The sequence below is a fragment of the Leguminivora glycinivorella genome, chromosome Z (assembly GCF_023078275.1).
Source record: "Leguminivora glycinivorella isolate SPB_JAAS2020 chromosome Z, LegGlyc_1.1, whole genome shotgun sequence".
Classification (NCBI taxonomy): domain Eukaryota; kingdom Metazoa; phylum Arthropoda; class Insecta; order Lepidoptera; family Tortricidae; genus Leguminivora; species Leguminivora glycinivorella.
In genome coordinates this window covers 29,044,131-29,066,076 of record NC_062998.1, presented here as the reverse complement: position 1 = coordinate 29,066,076, position 21,946 = coordinate 29,044,131, and the positions used below count along the sequence as shown (strand labels likewise).

At 38.5% G+C, this 21,946-nt stretch overlaps 1 protein-coding gene across 9 annotated transcripts in view; it reads left to right on the top strand.

Annotated features, from left to right (window-relative positions):
• Window positions 1-471: 471 nt before the first annotated feature.
• LOC125241840 (transcription factor BCFI-like) overlaps window positions 472-21,946 on the top strand; it is a 54,954-nt gene continuing 33,479 nt past the window's right edge. For 4 of the 9 annotated variants that reach the window (XM_048150497.1, XM_048150495.1, XM_048150494.1 and 1 more), the window contains exon 1: window positions 4,895-5,080. In XM_048150497.1, the coding sequence (XP_048006454.1) occupies window positions 5,030-5,080 (51 nt within the window). In that variant the 5' untranslated portion in view covers window positions 4,895-5,029. Of the gene's footprint in view, window positions 811-1,080; window positions 1,099-4,894; window positions 5,081-15,669; window positions 15,686-21,946 lie in introns of those variants that run through there. The other 5 variants (XM_048150498.1, XM_048150499.1, XM_048150500.1 and 2 more) reach the window with 5 other exon arrangements.

Sequence of the window (21,946 nt, the reverse complement as noted above, 5' to 3'; positions counted from 1 at the left end):
GAAACAACAAATGTATGTGATAAACGTGTAAAATATGTATTTAATGAACTTGATTGTATTACGATGCTGTATAAATGCATTCACACAACCTTTTTGATACCTTTTTCAAAATTGGACCTTTTTTATCCCCCCCCCTCTTCGAGCTCACGTCCAAAGTCCGAGGACTTTTAGTATGTATGTCTCCTGACTATCCCTAACAACATCCCGTGGTGAAACTTTCTGCTTTCGGCCATTCCATCTAGAATCGCTCGTTGACCAAGCTACTAGGCGAATTCCAATTAAGCAAGCAAGTTTGTTAGACTTTCGTCTTTGAATATATGATTTCTATTGAAATTGAACATTGAAGAAATACATAATAAATAATTAAGTTTCCACTAATCTTTCTTTGGATAGAAGAAGACAGTGGTCGGGGTGAGTGTAAGGGTATCATAGGGCGACATTTTTCAGCAGACAGAAGCGGGCCTCGGGTCAGGCGTGTCGACGACGTCTTCGGTTGCGTCAGCGCGGAGGGCGGTCGCGCGGCGCGAGGGGCGCTCGCGCTGGCGCGGCGGCACTGCGCGGCGCCCGGCGACGACTCGCGCGCTAACGACCGCCGCGCGCACGCGCCGATCCACGTCTCGCGGCCGCGCACTCGTCTCTTTTGCAGAGCGATGTGCTCAAAAGTCAGCCACATACAGAAGGCCGCCTGTCTCGTCCGGTGATGCAGCACTCGGATCTTACAAACCTACGCATTCCCTTCACTACGATAACGATCGTCTTTCGTGCAGATGGAGACCATTATGACGACCACTAAGCACGAGTATCATTTCGGTAAGTTTCATTTGACAATTATAATGATTATGGAATTTTTAATGTCGCAGTAGATCTATTTATAAGAAACAATAAAACCCTCTTTCTTGTCCATCAGTCTCCCTAAACGTACGAGCATTATCAATGCTAAAAGCGATGTTATAAATACTTTCTGAAAGCCGATTAAGATTACCCAGTACGAGTACAAAGAATATTATTACACAGAAGAAGCCACACTATTTGGAGGAAGTGCGAGTCTCATTGGAGCGTAGCGAATTCGTAGCACCTGTGTGCTACGATAGTTCTACGGTAAGTTTGTTAGGAGATAACAAGCTAATATTTTTCTTTAACTCAATGTTTACATTCAAAATAGGTACTAAAGAGACTTCAGTTTACCAATCTACTGCCCAATCTATTACATGTAGTAAAATCACCATTCAATCCAAATCTCAATTATTTTAGTAAGTGTATGTATAAAAATAAAATCAATTTCATTTGCTACCACATAAGTAAATATCCAAAGGTCTTCATTACCAAACAACTAAACGTAAATAATTTCATTATTTATAATTGAGTAAAATGATGTACCTACTAGTAATTATAAAAATATTAAGAAAAATATCTTTTGTCAAATAACATTACGTAAGACAAATCTCTGATAAGAAAATAAGCGTAGGTACTTACGTACTACTCGTAATGGCAAGGTTTTATTGGTTTGCCAGTACTTATTTTTCAACAGGGTTGTACTCAATATATTGTGCCTCACTTTCTATCACAATTCGTTTTTATTAAAGAGATACGATGGTAAATAGTTTGTCATGTATATCTGACAAGTTTATTTAATTGTTTAACTTCCTAGCTGAACTTATTAAAAATATAAATACGTACATACAAAAACACCATATTTAAACATTTTCTATGCAATGTTCAATAATCCGTAAAATTTGTGACAAGAGCCTATACCGGTTTTGATATTTTAGAATGGGTGCGTCACTGTAAACGTAATGTAAAATAACATTCATAACATGAAGAATGTAAACAGGGTCCGCTAGCTGTTGTTACTAGAAACAAAAAATACATACCTACATTTTTCCTGACCAGCGCGGATTAAACTCACGGGGGAGGCTCAGTTTACTAGTGACAGAGTTTTACTTTATAGTACGCAAGGAATAAAATCCGAATCAGGGGGCCGATTTTTGAGTCTCACGCGTTCTAATTCAGAAAATTGTCACTGAAAATAATAGGCAATTCACCGTTTTCAACCGGTATTTTAGTGACAGTGAGACTCAAAAATCGGCCCCCAGATATCTTTTAGAAACCCACGTTAAACATTTAGAGCAAATGCCGTAAGTATGCAATATACTTAGTCTTTCTGGAGACGGTATTCTGTTAGTAATCTGAATATATAAAAGAAGAAACTGACTGACTGACTGACTTACTGACATATCAACGCACAGCCGAAACTACTCACTCTAGAGATTCTAAATTTAGCACTTAGGTTCATTATAAGGCGTAGAGGAGCACTAAGAAAGGATTTTTCAAAATTTACCTACTAAGGGGGTGAAATGGGGGTACAAAGTACGCGGGCGAAGCCGCGGAATAATGCTAGTATATTATATGAATTACTTATACTTACTTATTTGCAATAGATTTTGTGTTTATGACCTACCCGGTGTCAAAAGGGACGTTTATGATTAACTCTAGAAAATAATGTGACAACGTTGGTACAAGTTATATATAATTGTTACAGTTGTAATTATACAAGTATATAAATCCATAATATAATTGTAACAAAAAATACTTATATAAAATACTTAAAGGTCAATGTCATGCAGCGCCGCCGAGCAGCATAGATAAATGTAATGATTTTGTAAACATTTGTCAAATTGCTTTAACGACACGTTTAGCCAGGCAGTCGCTTTTACTTATTTAGTTCATAGTCGCAACAGTTAGTGACTTATTCGTACATATTTTCTTTTATATTATATTATAAATATTAGGACTTGGTGTTCATTAAAAAGTTTATAAGGCATAGACAAAATGTTGGACTTTTTTTCTATTGCAACCAATATACCTATCTAAATGACTGTAAAATAATAATCCAAAATGATATCATTTACACATACTACTTAAGTATGTGTCCAACGCATTGAAATAACACCTGTTAAGTAACTCACACTATCTAAGAATTATTTATTAAGCAGAAGACTGTTCTCAATTTCATAGTTACTTTATATATTTCTACCTGACTTATTAAATAGAAAGCGATTGGACGCATTGAATAAATACCGAGAAAGATGCGATGTACAAATGCATATTTTAAATTAACCCCTACCTAACTACTACTTAAAATATTTACTATTTCGCGTCGAACAGAGAAGACGCGGTTCACCATAATGAATAGGTATTGAGTAATTAAATTACCTACTTCGAAAATCATCAGTGGAGCCCTCGATAATGGTACATATATTTAAATCAGTCATATATTAATCTCTATATTCTGTTTTAATAAACAAACTGCATCTAGGTAAGCCAAAATTTTACTTGTTATATGGCTGATATGGCAAATAATCTTATTACTATGTTTATTTCGTTTGGTCGTAATGGTAAATTTTATGACAGTTTAATGAAGAGCCTCTTTCAAATGATACAACCATGTCAAAACCTAATCACAAAATCAAAATGTTGAAAAAACCCCCGACCGCTACATAGTAGACCGATTTTCATCAAAGATGACGAAGAACACTTCCGACTAATTCAGCTTTCAAACAAAAAAAAACTAGATCTAAATCGGTTCATCCGTTCGGGAGCTATTACAATGCCACAGACAGACACACACACAAACAGACAGACAGACAGACAAACGGACAGACAAACAGACTTAAAGACAGACACGTCAATTTATAACACCCCGTTGTTTTTGCGTCGGGGGTTAAAAACTCAACCGTACTTTTTGGAAAACAAAATGACCAGAATAACAATCAGGACCCTTAAAAATACATCATACTTATTTAATTAGGCCTTATCAGTAATTGAATGTTCAAAAATAATGCCGTTAAAAATACGTTTACGAAATTTCATCTAAATAAGGAAAAAATTAGTAAAGTTTTAAAACCATTAATTATTTTATAGCTCATGATAACTAGCGGTACCTATGTATATATTGAGAGCGGACTGTATTTGGAGATGATGGAAAACTGATTGTCTAAGACTTATTTAAATAAAATAAAAATTTACTAATTTAATGAATTCTAACTCTTCGTTCTAGTGACAAAAGGCAGATTGACATGTAAATATAAAAAAATATCATAAGTTAGTATAAAAAATGACATATACAAATACGGAGGTCGCACACCAGCTAGTCGCGGTCACTCGAACAGCTCAGTTTAATTAAATTCATCAAAATTCCGACGCCGGGACATAGCCCTATCTGCCCAAGTAATAAGTTCAACGTAAGTACTTCGCTTTGCTCGCTCATCTGAACAAAATCTTATATGAGAGATATGTAGTAATTTAAGTTCAACCTTTCTGCCAAAGGATTGAAAAACAGTACATATTATTCTCATTTCAAATTATTTAACTCTTTCTTAAAAGTTACACTTCGGTTGAACTGAAAGAGCAGTGAGCACGAAAACACAATTCATTGTTTGCATCGAAGTCTAGGTTTATTGCGAGTAGGTTTTAACGGGCGTGCGACTTTAGTGCCTGCGCGGGAGTGCGCTGGCCGGAGGGCCGCAAGCGCCCCACCCGCGCGCCGCGACCTCTGCGCTGCGCTCGAGCCGCAAGGTCGAAGTTGGCTCGTCGTTTCTCCCTTCCTTACTTACTTCTACTCTACTGTTTCTTATCGCACTACACTCGCATACTATTTTTATATCCTGTGCACTAGTTCGAGTTCACGACATCTACCTCGCTTTTCTAATAGTGTGGGATGGAATATTTGCCCAACAGCTTTCAACCATTTTTCAATCAAAGTCGAGAAGGCAAAAGTCGGTACTGGCGGCTTCATCTAGAGTCGATACGAAACAAGCCTGGTAGCATTTTATCATCCGGCGATTAGATAAAGCGAAATCGCTCAAACTCAGTGAACGGCAGTAGGCTCGCGCGCGCCCTGCTCGCATCGCGCGCCTCGTGTGAGCAGACAGTCGCGACGGGTGCAGCAGCCACCGGTGCCGCTGAAAAAGCAGCACACCTGTCATAAATTCATGCCTCCCGGGCTGTGGACCAACACTGTGTGATTGATATGTTGGGCCGAGGCGGCAGGGCGCGCGCAGCGGAGACGACCGCGAGCCGGGTACAAGCTTCCTTGTTATTGTTAGCGAATGTTGACCGCGCGAGTGCCGCTGACCCGGTTTCTGCCACACCACCAGGCGCTAAAGCTAGCTACACTGTCGGTCTACGTCGAAACTGCACAGAAAATGCAAATACTTTTTGTAACTTACTGTAAAAGGTATTTAGCAACATGAACAAAACGTTAAAGTTGTTGATGGGACCTTAATACCTACGTACTACGTAAATAAACATTACGAGAGCTGGGAATACTTGTTAAATATGCAGGTCAATATTAAGTTTAAAGGTAGCTACTAGTTTTCGCACAGCGCTACGCCTACTTTTTACTAAAATTAAAAAATATATATACGCAACTTAGCAGTGGAGAAGGCCTGGTAAGTATAAGTCAGTTACCATTTGTCCACTAAAACAGCTCAAAGCGAAAGTTTCTTTTTTAAATTTAATTTTCGATTATTCGTAAATACAAGCAATGATGAAGAACGTTGGCAATAAATGGAACTCGAAGTAGCTGGCCGAGCGCGGGCGCAGCGCCCGCTTCCGGTTACTGCCGATAACAAAATAAATTAATATTAGCCTATTTAAAAAAAAATATAGGTACTCAGAGGTTATTTTTGTCATGCTTAACATGGTAGCTCTATTGTTACCCTATTACGATCTACGCAAAACTACCCTAAACAACCACTAACATAGGTACAGCTTAAACGCTATGTACCTACTTCATAATAAATTGTGTCCTTATTTTGTAAATCTAAAGTTGATTTTGGGTTTCAGTGTTCTTTAATAATCTACACATTCTTCGTCGTACCGACATCATAAATTGCTTGAATCTCAATTACCTATCATATTGTTTGCCTTTTTTATCACGTGGAAATAAGTTCGTCTAAGCTAAACCTGTCATGAATTCCATCAAACATCTTTAATTATACTCATAACTAGCATATATTATATAAAGCTTGCAATTAACAGTAATAGAATGTCTCGTGTAATTGCATCGGGTGTACTAATATTCTGCAAGTTAGGTATGCAAGTACATACCCACTTGGTCACGACTATATGTGCAATTCCCGAAAAGTTTGTACATTTGGATCACGTCTCCGAAATGGATAAAAATTGGTAGGCTGATAGAGTCCATGATGCTGAGCAAGATCCACTAGGTTTCCCAAAATGTCCTAGGTTGATTGTATGAAACTTTCCTTTTTTGTTACCGAAAATGTATAGAAATCTGGTAACAAAAAAGGAAGGTTTCATACAAACTACAAAGGACATTTTGGAAAACCTAGTAGATCTTGCTCAGCATTATGGACTCTATCAGCCTACCAATTTTTATCAAAATCGGAGACGTGATCCAAATGTACAAACTTTTCGGGAATTGCACTAAACCTATTTTGACTGGAACAATACTAATAAATATTTTAGTGAGCAGTTAGATGTGACATAGTTTCAATATTCTAATTTATACATGTAGATTGAGAAATAAATGGCATATAAAATAATTAGTTGTTGGAAGCGCGCGGGCTGGCGTGGGGCGGGAGCCGACGCTGCGGCGGCGATAAGCGGCGCTCGCGCTGACCCCGGAGATCACCCGCCTAACACCCGCGCCCGCGCCTCTCCTCTACCCGACCCCTGTCGATCATCCAGTACAGTTTCTTGTTAGCCTGCGATTTTAATGAATGATTTCATTCTTATCTAACGGCTCTATATTTTTATAGCTAATAAAATGATCGCGGTCATAAAGGAGCACATTTCTCATTAATATTTTAATTGATGTACCTACGTATAATGTGTAAAGAAGCATCACGCACAGCAGGAGCCGCGCGCCCGGCAGCGCTGCCGAAGAACGTGCCAGCAGCGGTGTACGGCGCGGTTTCTACATCGACGGCGTGTACGAACGTGACGTCGATCGCGGTTATCGATCGGACGCTGGAATTGCGACACGCGCGCTGCAACTGCACGTTCTGTTTTGCGCTTATGCATTTCAGTACATTTTATAACATACTTGCATCGGTAGAGAAAACTAACGCTCGTTCCATAGGTACCTATGCACATAGGTAGCATTATAAATACCGGCTCTTGTATTGGAGAAGATCGTACACGGATCAGGCCCCGTAGCCGAATGGCATTTCTGCGACGCGAAACGCCGCAGAAATGTAGTCTGGCTCTATCGTACCAATACGCAAGAGCGATAGAGATAGATAGCTACGAAAGATATATTATCGTGAGCGTTTGTGCATTTGGCTACGCACACAGAAGACGCAATACATTTAGCCGTGGAAATTTACAATCTCAAAGGGTTCTAGCGGTGGACCTCATGTGGCCCTTAAGTCTTCTAAATGTGGCATCAAATTATTTTATTCATGAGAGAGTGTCTTTTCAGATCGCAGTGGAACAATATGAACCCTGTGAGTTTAAAGTCCCTGTTATTTTTAGATTTAACTTTAGTTTTAATGTTATGTTTAATCTTTTATGTTATGTTTAAAATAAACTGCTATTTTAACCAAACATAGTTAGTTACTTAATACTAATTACTAAATTATTTTATTTTATTTTAATTACGTAATGTTTGGTTTAGTTGTCTTGTCACATGCGTAACTGTGGATTGCTGTCCTACTACCAAGGACAATATATATCTCTATAAAGGATTGACATTCTTCATACTAAGTATCGTAACTCCATTTGTTATCTACCTATGTATTAAATAACATAACATACACACTGACGAGTCATACACATTATTATTTTTCAAAATATATATTGTTCTTAAAATAAATTAAGAACACGCAAAAATATTGGTAAAAATATTAGTTTGCCACTTCCAGGCTGTGAAACAGCGCCATCTATTTTATCCATGACTTGTGGGCTATTTCAGAGGTACATTTTTGAATGAGTTTGTCAGTCCCGGTATAATTCGTCCTTGCTACTACCTAATACGGAGGATCAACACCATACCTACGTAATTTGTCGTATGTACATAATTAGGTGGTCCAACGTGGTCGAATTAAAAAACTACATAAGTAGTTACGTCTTGAATGGTAAAAATATAAAAATAAACTGGAGTTGTAAAAATTACAACTGTTATAATAAGCGATGAGTATAAATAACAAAACAAAAGATGGATATGCAAGGTATACCTAATTATTATCTTCTTTAATTCCCGAAACAAAAAAAAAACAGGAAAGTGAGACTACAATATGTTTTTCGAATCATGATTCATTGCGGATAAAGACGTGTAAGTTAACTTTGGTTGTTAGTTCTTCTTCCTCAGTTACTCTTGGCTGATGGTTACGATCAAATGCAAGTATGTAGTTAGTTATGTTAAGGGTGATTTATACACATACACGATTGACAATGTTCATACAAAGCATCGTACCTCCATTTGTTAGTGCAATCTATTAAATACTATCATAACTGCACCGATGAGGCCTACAATTTTTTTTTTTTCAAAATGTGTATTGACGTGACATCATGATATTAAAATAAAGAAATATGTCAATTTGTTCATATAATAAATTAAACACGCAAAAATATTTGGGGTAAATATGATTTTTACCACTTCGAGGCTGCGAAACAGGGCCATCTAGTTTTATCCATAAATGACCCATACATTTCAGGGGTACACTTTTTGTAAGACATTGCCAGTCCCGGTATATATCGTCCTTGGTTATTCGCCGCAAAAACAGATTTTAAAGCCACCCTTAATCGTTTTTCATATTCTTAGTATAATTAGACCGCGAATAACATATAGCGGGACTCACGGCGTAGAGGAGCGTCCCCCGGTTGGTGGATGGGGGAATGGTCGGTAGCACAGCCTAGCTACGCTATCCGGCTAAGTCCGATGGACTCGCTGACCAAAGTAGGATGTGGTCCTCCAGCAGTTTGGGGGTTGTGCGGCGGGTTAACACCCCTCCCACAGAAAAAACAAAACGTTACGAAACCGACACAGAGAAAAATACGATCTGATCCCAATGACGACTTTCGGCGCGGAATAAAGGAACTTCCTCCTGAATTTAATAATAATAATAAAATAATAAATAAATAGCCTCCTTGACTGAATGTTCGTAGTTTGGGTATAGACAACGATATATATAATATATAAATATACATAGAAAACATCCATGACTCAGGTGCTCATCACACAAATAAATGCCCTTTTCGACCACCGCGGCGCAGTCAACCGACTGCGCCAGAACTCCACTGTTTACGTTCCACCGTTATAACATCCCGATTGCAGCATTGCAAGAAGTAAGGTGGCCCGGGAGTGGGGAGAGTAATATTGATAACAATCATGTTCTATTCTACAGCGGGGGGGAATATGGAAGACATGATAGAGGAACTGGTTTTATGGTATCGAAACAGGTGGTGGGAAATGTTATTCGATTCCAGGCAATTTCTGACAGGCTGAGTCTCCTGCGTATTAAAAGTACCTTTTACAATATCACAATCATCAATGCATACGCCCCAACTGAACTCTCCGACGATGATACCAAAGATAGCTTTTATGAAGAACTTGAGGCAGCTTATGACCTGATCCCGGAATACGATGCCAAGGTTGTTTTAGGAGACATGAATGCTCAAATAGGACGCGAGGATATATTTATCCCCACTATAGGTAAGCACAGTAAGCACGTGAAGTCCAATGATAATGGCGTACTCCTGATAAGTTTTTCTGCTGCCAAATCGATGGTCGTAACGAGCACCATGTTCCCACATAAAGATATCCATAAGGGAACATGGAAACATCCTAACGGGATCACAGTCAACCAAATCGATCACGTCTTAATTGACAGTCGTCACAAACGTATAATAGAAGACGTGAAAACTTACCGGGGTGCTGATTGTGATAGCGACCACTACTTGCTGGGAATAAAACTTAAAGCCAGAATTAAAGTAGTACGCGGAGAACGTAAAATGGAGAATGAAGGAATTAATCTGGAAAATATCAAAGATAAGGATATATTGCAAAAGTTTCAACTCGAATTAAGTAACAAATTTAAAGGTTTGGAAATGCAAGAGGATATTAACAAAATGTGGGAAGAGACAAGAGAAATAGTAACAAGAGCAGGGGTAGAAATACTAGGCAAGAAGAAGCGAAAGAAAAGGAGAAAATGGTGGAAAGAGGAATGCGATCTAGCTATGGCAGAAAGACGACAACTTAAGATTCTTGTGGAACAAGACCTCAGATGGAACGATAAGTATCGAGAGACATGCCGTAGGTTTAGGAACTTAATGAGAAACTTGAAGAGGCAACATCTGGAATATCAACTCAGAGATATCGAAACTTTAATAAGGGCTAACAAGAGCAGAAAGTTCTATCAAGAACTGGGATTTATTAAGAAAGGATACCAACCTAGGGCGCAGTTTCTAGAAGACGATAACGGAGACCTTGTAGTAGAGACAGAAGCAATAAAAGGTCAGTGGCGTCAATATTTCATGAGCCTGCTCAACTGTCAACCGGTGAACAGTCGTATTGATGCGCAGACAACGGAAGGGAATGTGGATATTGTAGAAGAACCAACCTTCGACGAAGTTAGAAAGGCTATCATGAGGCTGAAAAACAATAAGTCCCCAGGGGTGGACGGAATATGTGCAGAGGTATGGAAATATGGCGGCGGGGCAGTGCAATCCAGATTATATGAGCTAATCACCAAGATCTGGAAAGAAGAGCAACAACCCGAAGAGTGGAACACTGGAGTGATATGCCCCATCCACAAAAAAGGATCCAGGAAAAAGTGTAACAACTACAGGGGCATTGCACTGCTCCCAACGGCATATAAAGTCCTCTCATATGTCTTACTGGGTCGACTCCAGCCTTATGCTGAAACCATTCTCGGCGACTACCAGTGTGGCTTCCGTCAGAACCGCAGCACCGTGGATCAGATTTTTCTGTTGAAACAGCTGATGGAGAAGAAATGGGAGTACGCACAGCCAATCCACATTCTATTCGTGGATTTTGCCAAAGCTGTCGTATGCTGTGTTGACAGAGAGATGTTATATAAAATATTAAAATATTTCAAAGTGCCTGAAAAACTAGTCAACATGATTATTGTCGCCACCAGAGTGAGCAAGATGAAGGTAAGAGCTTGCGGAGAACTGTCAGCAGAATTCGAAGTTGTTACTGGTCTAAAACAAGGAGACGCCCTTTCCCCAATGCTGTTCAACTTGGTACTCGAATACGTCATCCGAGAAGTTCTTAGGTATGAAGGGGGTGTGGAGTTGAACGGCAAACATAAGATCATTGGCTATGCTGATGACCTGGGGCTATTGGCTCAAAATAAAAGGGACCTGGAGGCCATGGCTGGAATTGTTGAGCAGGAAGGGGAAAAGATTGGTCTCGCAATCAACCGCCAGAAGACCGAATATCTACAGATGAGAAGATACAAGAACACCAGAATGAAAAGAGAAGATCTAGTAGTTGGAACAAGTACCTACAAAGGTGTGGATCATTTCAGGTACCTCGGATGCACTGTGACTGATACCAACCAAAGGGAAGAGGAGATATATATTCGGATCCAGAACGCCCTAAGATGCTCGGCAGCGCTCCACCGAGTGTTAGTGTCCAAGCTGATCAGTAGACCAACCAAAATTCGAGTCTACAAGACTGTTATTAGACCAATTTTGATGTATGGGTGTGAAGCTTGGACACTGACACAGAAAGAAGAGAACAAGCTTTTAGTGGCGGAAAGGAAAATCTGGCGGAAGATTCTAGGGCCAATCAAAGAGGGAGATGGAACCTGGAGGCGCAGGAGAAATAGAGAGCTGGAAGAGCTAATGGCGGTGCCTAATATAATTGGCGAGATCAAAGCCACACGACTCCGCTGGCTTGGCCACCTGGAAAGGATGGGAGAGGATCGTGGTGTGAGAAGAGCATATGTGGGACGCCCAGGTGGAAAACGTCCGCGTGGGCGTCCCAGATATCGCTGGTGCGAGGAAGCCCTGAAAGACCTGTCCGCACTTGGTGTACCCAACTGGCGTGAAGTGGCGCAGGATAGGGCAGAGTGGCGATCTCTTGTGTCGGAGGCCAAGATCCTTTTTGGGTCGCTGAGCCAGTGAAGTAAGTAAGTACATTACTTTGTCTGTTTTATCAACTTCTGAGATGGTAATCACACATGTACGAGTATCACCATCACTTGACTACATAAGAATCGTTGACGATTATATAACAGGCGACAAAAGCCCTCGTGGTGATGTAAAACTTATTTAAAATCTACCCTGTTGCCATGTTAATGAGTAACTTTCCACAAAGCGAGAAACGTGCGGCGACATCGGGCGGGAGCGCCGGGGAGGGGGCGGTACTGATAACGGCTGGACCGGCGACCTCCGGCCTCGCATTTAAAAATATTTATATCTGTATTTATTTAAACACGAGCAACCTCTCACCCCCCACCGCACCACCCCGAATGTTCGGCCCTTACATGCACAAGGACTCACTGTCACACTTATCTCTCTAGTGATCTACGCTGTTGTATATTGTACACGATTATCACAGATCAGGATCCAACATTTTATTACTTTTCCGTGAAACCAGAGCATATTAGGATTTGCGATTATTATATTACAAGTCGTTCCCATCACGGAAAACATGGTATTCCGGCCTTTTGGGAGGTGTGCGCGAAGCGAACCGAACCAACTAATAGGAGGCCCTTTGGATTTGGGCACTTAAAATGAAATGTAAAGCTGAGTTTAGACCAGCAAGTTATTGCTGCAAGTTTTGAGACGCAACTATAGGTAAGAGTGAGTGGCAAATATCTGCATCTCTTTCTTGCATATACTTCTGTCTCAAAACTTGCAGCAATAACTTGCACGTCTAAACTTAGCTTAACAGGTACATTGAGCGGATGCTGTCATTGCCCGTGTCCTGGTACGCACTCTGAGGCAGCTCCGGCAGCACCTGCCAAGGTGTAAGGACTATTTGAGCGTTGATGGAATCTAAACTGAACTAGGCTACTGGATGAAATGATGGCCTATGGGATAAAAAAAACCGGACATAGTTTTATGATTCATTTGTCTCTTAATGCACGCCTAAAAATAAATATGGCAAATAGGTATGTACTCGTAAAACCTAACGGAGTATCTAACTAAAGTAACCAGTGTATAACTATAACCTAATCGAAAATAGTTTATTATAATAATATAATGACAATGTAGGGAACAAATCAAATTATTTTATTACATATTTTTTTAATTGTTTTTTTAGTAGTAACACTACTATATATAAATTATAAACTGAAATAGATACTATAAACTAAAGAAAAAGCGATCAAGCTCACTGGGGGCGAAGCCGGGAATGTGGGGAAAGCCAGGGCGGTGTAGTGGTTTGAGCACGTCAGCCGCGATAGTTGGAGACCCGGGTTCGATTCCCCGCTTCGCCACCAGTGGGCTTGATCGCTTTTTCTTTAGTGTATGCTATCTATTTCAGTTTATAATATAATGACACTTTATGATGCAAACGAGAAACGTACTAAAGTGTACTACGGCCAGCAGTGCAACGGGGCCTGTTTCTCGAAAGGTACAAGCCTTGTATTACAAGTGCGCGAACTGTCAAATCCTATGGGTTGTCATGGAGACACACTTGTAATACAAGGCTTGTACCTTTCGAGAAACGTGCCACTGCTGGTTGGCGCGTCGGAATCTCAGAATAAAGTAAAAATATTATTATATAACCGCCATCGACCTGTGACTCACATTAAATAAGTGTGTAGGTACATTTTTCTCACATGCATTAAAATGTTTTAGCGCTTACCTATCAATTTCTTATCTTTGAACTTATTTTTCTTATCTCGGAGACGAGACACACATTATTTAGGCCGATTTTAATTTTGATCAAAATGAAAATGAATCTATTTAAATCTGCTTAGTTCTAATTTTTGCTTTTTATGAACACACATGATTGGGGTTGTGTTTTGGAAAGTTACTAAAAACTGCATCCATTGTTACTGCTGCTTAAGTGCCTAAGACACGTTTGCATTTACAATATCCCATGCAGGTTTGATTATAGTGAACTACTATGAAAAGTCGAGAGCAAACACTTACTACGCGATTGAAAATAAATGTCCTGACCTGACCTTCTAGCAATATCTACACACACGATGCTTGCAAATCTTCATTACTGACGTCAAGGACGATATACCTACACCGGTACTGACAAAGCCCATACAAAAAAGTGTACCCCTCATGTATGTATGTATGGGCCTTTTAGGGATAAAACTGGATTCTGCTGTTTCGCAGCCTGGAAGTGGAAAAAAATCATATTTTCCCGAAATATTTTTGCATGTTTTTAGGGTTCCGTAGTCACCTAGGAACCCTTATACTTTCGCCATGTCTGTCTGTCCGTCCGTCCGTCCGCGGATAATCTCAGTGACCGTTAGCACTAGAAAGCTGAAATTTGGTACCAATATGTAATATCAATCACGCCGACAAAGTGGCAAAATAAAAAGTGGAAAAAAATGTTTTGTTAGGGTAAAGTGGGGACCTACATGTAAAGTGGGGACTGATTTCTTTTTTCATTCCAACCCCAAACGTGTGATATATTGTTGGATAGGTATTTAAAAATGAATAAGGGTTTACTAAAATCGTTTTTTTATAATATTAATATTTTCGGAAATAATCCCTCCTGAAGGAAAAAAAAATGTGCCCTCTAACTTTTGAACCACATGTTTAAAAAACATGAAAAAAAATCACAAAAGTAGAACTTTATAAAGACTTTCTAGGAAAATTATTCATTAAGAAAGGTTCAGTAGTTTTTGAGAAAAATAGGGAAAACTACGGAACCCTACACTGAGCGTGGCCCGACACGCTCTTGGCCGGTTTTATTTTGTATAAGAACAAATTACATATTTCTTTATTTTAATATCATGATATCACGTCAATACACATTAAAAAAAAAGTTTGTAGGCATCATCAGTGTAGCTATGACAGTATTTAGTAGTGAGTTAGTTTTTAAAAATTAAATGGCTTCAGTCCATTATTCGGACTATTTCGTCAGTGTCAAGGTGATATGAGCTAATATTAATTAGTGATTTTGGTACGGTAAGTACGACAGTGTACGGTGAGTTAGCACTTGTAAATTGATAGCTAGATTTTACAAGAGCACGTGGACTACCGGCCGTTGACGACAAAAAAGAGGCTAAACGCGTTTTGAGATTAATTCTTCATCAGCTTCTCACTACAACATTAGTTTACTGCATAATAAGCTATCGATATTACACTTTAAACCACATTAATGAGCAAAAGAAAAAGAAATTATTTACGACACGAGACCACTAAGATGGCGCTCGAACCGGAAATCCCAGTATTTAGTAGGTGGCGCTAAAAATTGAGGTACGATTCTTAGTATGAAGACTGTCAATGTCAATCCTATATAAATCATCCTTGCTGACGCGGTTGAGAAAACTTTTCTATCCATTGCATATGAAGACCTTAGCTAAAGACACACCCGTTAGATCTACATAGTATTGTGAATCTTTACTATATTTACAAAAGAAAACGCATAATAAGGAGGAACGCCATTAAATAGCTATTCTCTATTATTTTAAGGTACTTACATTTACAACACAGCGAGTAGTGCCGATGACGTGTGACTTATGGCATTTTCGTTAGTGCATTAGTCATTTGGGTGAGTGGGTTGGTAATGCGGGTATGGAAAACCAGACTTAAGGAACGAGTACTTACGCGTCCGTTTCCGGCAAGACTTCAAACTTTAATATGCCATTGTTTGCGTTAAGAATTATACTACTAACAATAAGATAGTAGGCATTTAAATAAAACAATAGGTCTGCTTTTCGGCAGGAAATTATGTATAGAATCTACACCTGTTCCTTAGGGACCGTAATTTGTACGCATGGAAATTGCTCGCTGACTGCAGTCGGCGTAGCTACCTATGTAGTTGATTCAGTGCAATGCATAAGTAACAATGGTCGCGTATCAAGTCCTGCCAGTACCTACATTTCCATTAACACAATATTTTGGTGTATCATACATAGACGTATCTGCCTGGTAGAAAGTTGGTTTCGTATTGGTTATTCAACATTTTGTCTAGTGTAGGTAGTGATTCTAAATACAACTTGAGACAGAGTGTTGTCGTTAAAAATGGAATAGCCTTTTAGTAGATTCACGTCACCATAAAGCGTGAATAAAATACATATTCAAAACGAAAGCATTGAAAAGATTTACTCGGTTCTAGTAGGCATAACCTAACCAAAAATTTAAAATTTTGAAAAAAACCCCCGACCGCGACATAGTGGACCGATTTTCATGAAACATGGCTAAGAACACTCCCGACTAACTCAGCTTTCAAACAAAAAAAACTAAATCGAAATCGGTTCATCCGTTCGGGAGCTACGATGCCACCGACAGACACACGCACAGACAGACACGTCAAACTTATAACACCCCGTCGTTTTTGCGTCGGGATATAGTCAACAAAATACTTTAATAAAAAAATACAATGCAATCTATGACTTCTACAAAACATCTATATAAAAGAACCATTACATGAGGCCATTTTTTTTTTCTTCGCTAGCACAAAGCTACCTAAATTAACTAACCATTTCAAATATAAAAAAGTTATTCAATTAAGTATTATAATTAATTTACAAATATATTATTGGCCGGTACTGGATCTTCTGACGTCTTCTACAAATATTAGATCCATACATATTAATTGCTTTCTACCTAGTTTATTAAAATCACGACCCAAAAGGATTTTTATTGAATGGTTGTTACTTGTTGCCACATTTTCAATACTGTTATTATCACCAGGTCGAACAGTGTTGTATTTAGGTATATCATTATATTCGTAACCTATACTTTTTTAATTACACTGAAAATAAAACAAAGTTAATTAGTTAATGTGTTTACGTCTACGAATGAAGAGTATGTTATAAGTAATAACAATACAATAGCAGTAGCGCAGTTGTTTGTGTTAACTTACTAAGTACCTCATACTTAATTACGTTCTGTACGAGTCTCAGTTATTTATTGAAGTTAAGTAGCTTAGGCATTAAACAGAATATTCGGAAAAGTAGCAATTGCAGAAAAAAAATGTGAAGTTAAATTATGAATTATGAATTCCTTGCCGAGCAGACTGAGCAAGATAACTCAGAAAACCAGTCAAAATCTTATATTATTATAATTAATTTACAAATATACTAATATTTTACTTATTACTTATCATAAATGATAAGTAATAAGTACAATAATAATATTTCTTTCTACTCGTCGACATTAATCTGTCAATTAGGACACCACAGACTAAACTATACGTGCTGACTTTTCAGTGTTGGATAGTCTTTGACGCTTAATCAACTATAATATTTCATTACACTTCACTTTAGTTAACTGAAAAAAAAATCTAAAATATAACTTCATACAAGTTCTATTCGAATTTGCGATACCTGGCAATTTTTTTTGCATCTGAAACACATTTTTTTTATCTATCGCGTTGTCGACCAATCATCAGAGACGGTTATTACAAGCAATTGGTTGCCAGGTAATTCGATGTTCATACAACGGTGAACGATGCTATTAACATTAATTTTATCTTGAATGATGATATTTTCGTCCATTGATGATGAAGATGATGACTCATAGAAAAAGTATTGTATACAATAGTGATATAATTAAGCTTTTCACTCTCGTACCGTACTATTAGGCCACTCAGCAAGCTTCGTGGCCTAAACATGGTACTCGACTGAAAAGCTTTATTCTAAAATACTATATGTTCGTCTAAGATACGACTACCCTTAATGAGTGTATTTTAGAAAATTCATATGATATATCTATTTAGCTATTACGAGAAATTGTTATCTGTCTGAATATGTAATTTTTGAGTGATTTGTCATTCCTTATTAACTGTTTGATTGCCCAGCCGCTTTACCCATTGCAAAAACCTTGAAAGAATTGCCAGGATATTCAGTTTATGGAAGGAGATTGCTGTGTACACGATACTCATACGTATAATAACTAATAAGTTTAAAATTAAAGTAGCTTAGATTTTTCAACTACCTACCAAAGAGTAGGTATCTTAAAATATCTTACACTAGTAAGTAATTTATGACATGGCCCATCAACGAATGTCGTCGATAACGTAAACGTTGTAGTTTCATGTCAAGAAATTCATCCTGTGATATGATTAAAAATAATCTGGCTCAATATGGTGTGGTTTAATTACTCGCGATTCTTATATAATCGATTTAAATGTCATTTAAGGACAGTACGGAGGACACGAATATTATAGCCATCATACGTAGGTAGGTATACCTACCTACCTTCACAAATTGAGTTTGTTCGTAAAAATGGGGCTGTGGGTATGAGTTCTACATTGGAAAATGGATCGGTTCCTCTACTACAGTAAGCAACTTAGGGCCAGTTGCATCAACCACATTTGACAGATACATCATCGTTATGCAGCAGACATCTATGGAATTTCCCATACAATCAAATTTAACGTACGCTTTAACGGTGACAGACAGAAGCATGTTATAGTGTTCCCCTGAGGTGGGCTTTGATAACAATAGACGGCTGGCAGCTACTTTGCAATGCTGAGTGTGGCCACGCGGACAGTGTGCTGCGTTTATAACTAAATGTACCACACGCCGCTCCCTTCCCCGAACCTCATTAGTCTCTATGACGAAACAATAGGATCACCTAAATCACCTTCGAGTAATCCCTTACAAGAACTTTCAACTTCTAACATTTTATTATTTCTTTCCGGCATAGCACCGTGGGAAAAAAATAATTACACATGGTGGAAGGAAAATATACTAATGGGAAGTGATAATTTTACATAAATACAAATAGGTACATAGTTATGTAATTCCTACGAGAATTAAATTGGCGGTGTATCAGCGATAACTAAGGGTCTGTGGTATTTTTAATAGTGATATTTATATTTACACGAAGGAGTTAAACACGAGTATTTACATTATAAATGTACATCATACATTTATAAATGATGAATCCTGATTATATTGGTCGTGGAATCGTGTGTGAATGGTTTCACTAATTTCGAAAATTCATTTTTGTTATGCTTGACATGACAGTGGAAGATTTTTAATATTTTTAGTAAAATAGCAATTTGTTTTAGGAGGGGGTAAAGTTGTTGATTAGCCGCACGTGCCAATATTGGCTCTCGAGCTAGCAAAAGGTTTCAAATATTGAACCGCGAGTGTAACGAGTGGTTCAGAATGTGGAATGTTGAGCGCCGCGAGCTTTTCAATACACATAGGTAATAGTTATTTGTTATACAAGGGGGCCAAGTTGTATTTTAACGCCGAGTGTGGAATTGAAAAACGAGCAAGTGAAAGGATTCTATAGTTGAACCACGAGCGAAGCGAGTGGTTCGAGATTAGAATGGAATTTGGCGGTGGTGAAAACAATAAGTATTGTATTTAGAATAGAATAGAATAGAATAGAATAAATTTTATTCGTAAACACACAAAAGAGAAAAATATTACAAATAGGAACACATAAAAACGAGAAGGTGCCACGAAATGGTTTAACCTCAGCATATTGCTGGCGACTTCCAGCGCTGATCTTCCGGTTAAACCATTCGGTGAAAAACAATCACGACAGGTTTTGCAATACGATTAATCATTTATGGACCTGCACGGGAAGCATGGTCGCGCGATAAATGATAAAACATCTGGCCGTCCCTATCGCACTTACTAATAGTGCGATAGGGACGGCCTGATATTTTATCGTCTATCGCGCGACCATGCTTCCCGTGCTGGTCACTTTCACCTAGTTAAAAACGAATACATAGTAAATGTTACAGCTTAGAGATTTTTTTTGCACGCCGTGTCATTGTTGAGAGTTGAGTCATTACGTAGTTTTTAGCTTTTTACCTGCGATTGCATTCTAAACACAAAGGATAAGTAGCACTGTTGAACCCGGGCAAATTAATCATAAATGCCTGACATGTCACAGTACTTTGATAGTATGTATTGGTTTGGTTATTCTAATAAACAGAACAATAATACATACCTATGTGTAAATCAAGTCAATATTTCAACAATTTTAGCTAGCGTAGTTTTGTTTTATTATCTGAATTCTGAACAGTAACTATAACTCGCCTCAATGTCCTACCATAATTATGTATAAAAATGTTTTGTGTTGATTTGAACTATAAAATTCCGATTCACAATAAAAATAGTAATACATGTATTAATAATTAGGTAAGTAATGTGGGCACTAAACTGAAGTCACTTTAAAGAATATGTTCCATTGTAACATAAAAGGACATTGTTTCCTATTTGTTGGCATTTGGTAAACAAATGCAAATGAAACAGTAACAAGCTTAGCCCGAAATAAAATAGTTGTTAAAATATAGATAAAGGGCGGTCGGGACCGGGACCCGGGAACAGCCGGCAGTAAAATCAGTCAACGATGATGACTCGTTAATAGCTATTGGTTTTATGGGTATTTATTTATGTGGGATTAGCGCGCGCCGCTCGCCACGGGGCGTCGACTCTCGCGACTCGCTGTCACAAGTGTCACAACACTTTTTTTCACGCAAGCCGCGTGCTAATACTTGGAACCCGGAAAAACGACAAGCATTATTAAGATTTACAACCTTTTTACCACTAATACGATAAAATTTATTGGTTCCCGGGAGCGAAGCGATTAATCCTTCAGTTCGGAGCAGGTCCTGTGTTTCAGCATCGCAAACATTTACCGAAACATGCTGCTGAGTTGCTGACAGCTAGTCTTTTAACCAACTCCTTTAAAATATTTTTTGTGGTACTAAATATTTACAAACTTGTCCGGGAACTGCAAGATAAATTTTATTTAGATGTGAGACTAAGAGTACGAGTTGTGTTTACTCCAAATAAGACTAAATAACTTAGTAGGTAAGTACTTTTTTTGATAGATACGGGAAATTAATATATTTTAGGACAAAAGCAAAATTAAATACAAACGCCCCATTTCTTACATCAAGGTTTATAATACTTTTGAGGAAGGTAATTATTTAAAACATAATTTTATTTGGTAGCAAAAAGCTGTATCGGCGATTGAGTGTGGCCCTGCTGGTGCGTTGCATTGTGTTTAGTCGGACTCGCAGCAGGTTCAGCCGGTGCCTGCGAATATTTACACATATTTAAACGCTAAACTTACAATGAGCTGCAAAATTGCATGAAGAAATTATTCATGAATGAATTCATTCATGAATTCGCCATGCACTTTTGCACCTGATAGTACATTGGCTTCATCCTTGTTGTCGTATAGGGGACGGCATAATGCCCCTACTGTCTAGTGCCTATATGTAAAATTGTAAATTATATGTCTCAATTAGCAATAATGATCGAGCCTGCCCTATGAGTAGCTTGCGATAGAAATGTTAGGTGTTATAATATCTAGTAAGTGTAGGTCGGGAGATGGTATGCGATAAGGCCGGTGCGCGCACGTGGTCGATACCGGCTTATCAACGACGCCCGCGCCGCCGCCGCGCCGCCGATAGCGCTGCTGCTGATCAGCTGATCCGTTCAACATCGCGCACGCTAGACATACAGTCTACTATTTAATATCTGCACGACCGATTATACTTCCTTGCCATCCAAAGATGATAACATCCTCTATCGTACATACATGCTTTATATTAAGCTAGATTGTCTACATACTATAACCTACCTACATCTAATTTCTGCCTAACCTTGATAACAAGTTTACGTTTGAAATACTCAATACAAACTTTTTTTTTCTTAGGTACTACGCTTTTTATTTAGGGTCGATACAGGCGAATTGGAACTTTACTGTAACTATTCGGCTATATTTCCGAGTTCATATAACCCGGCAACCTTCAAATCAATAGTGAACAGGCATTTTCTGGGCGAGCTCACTCCATCGTAGGCCACGTCTTTGCCTTTGGCTAGTCTGT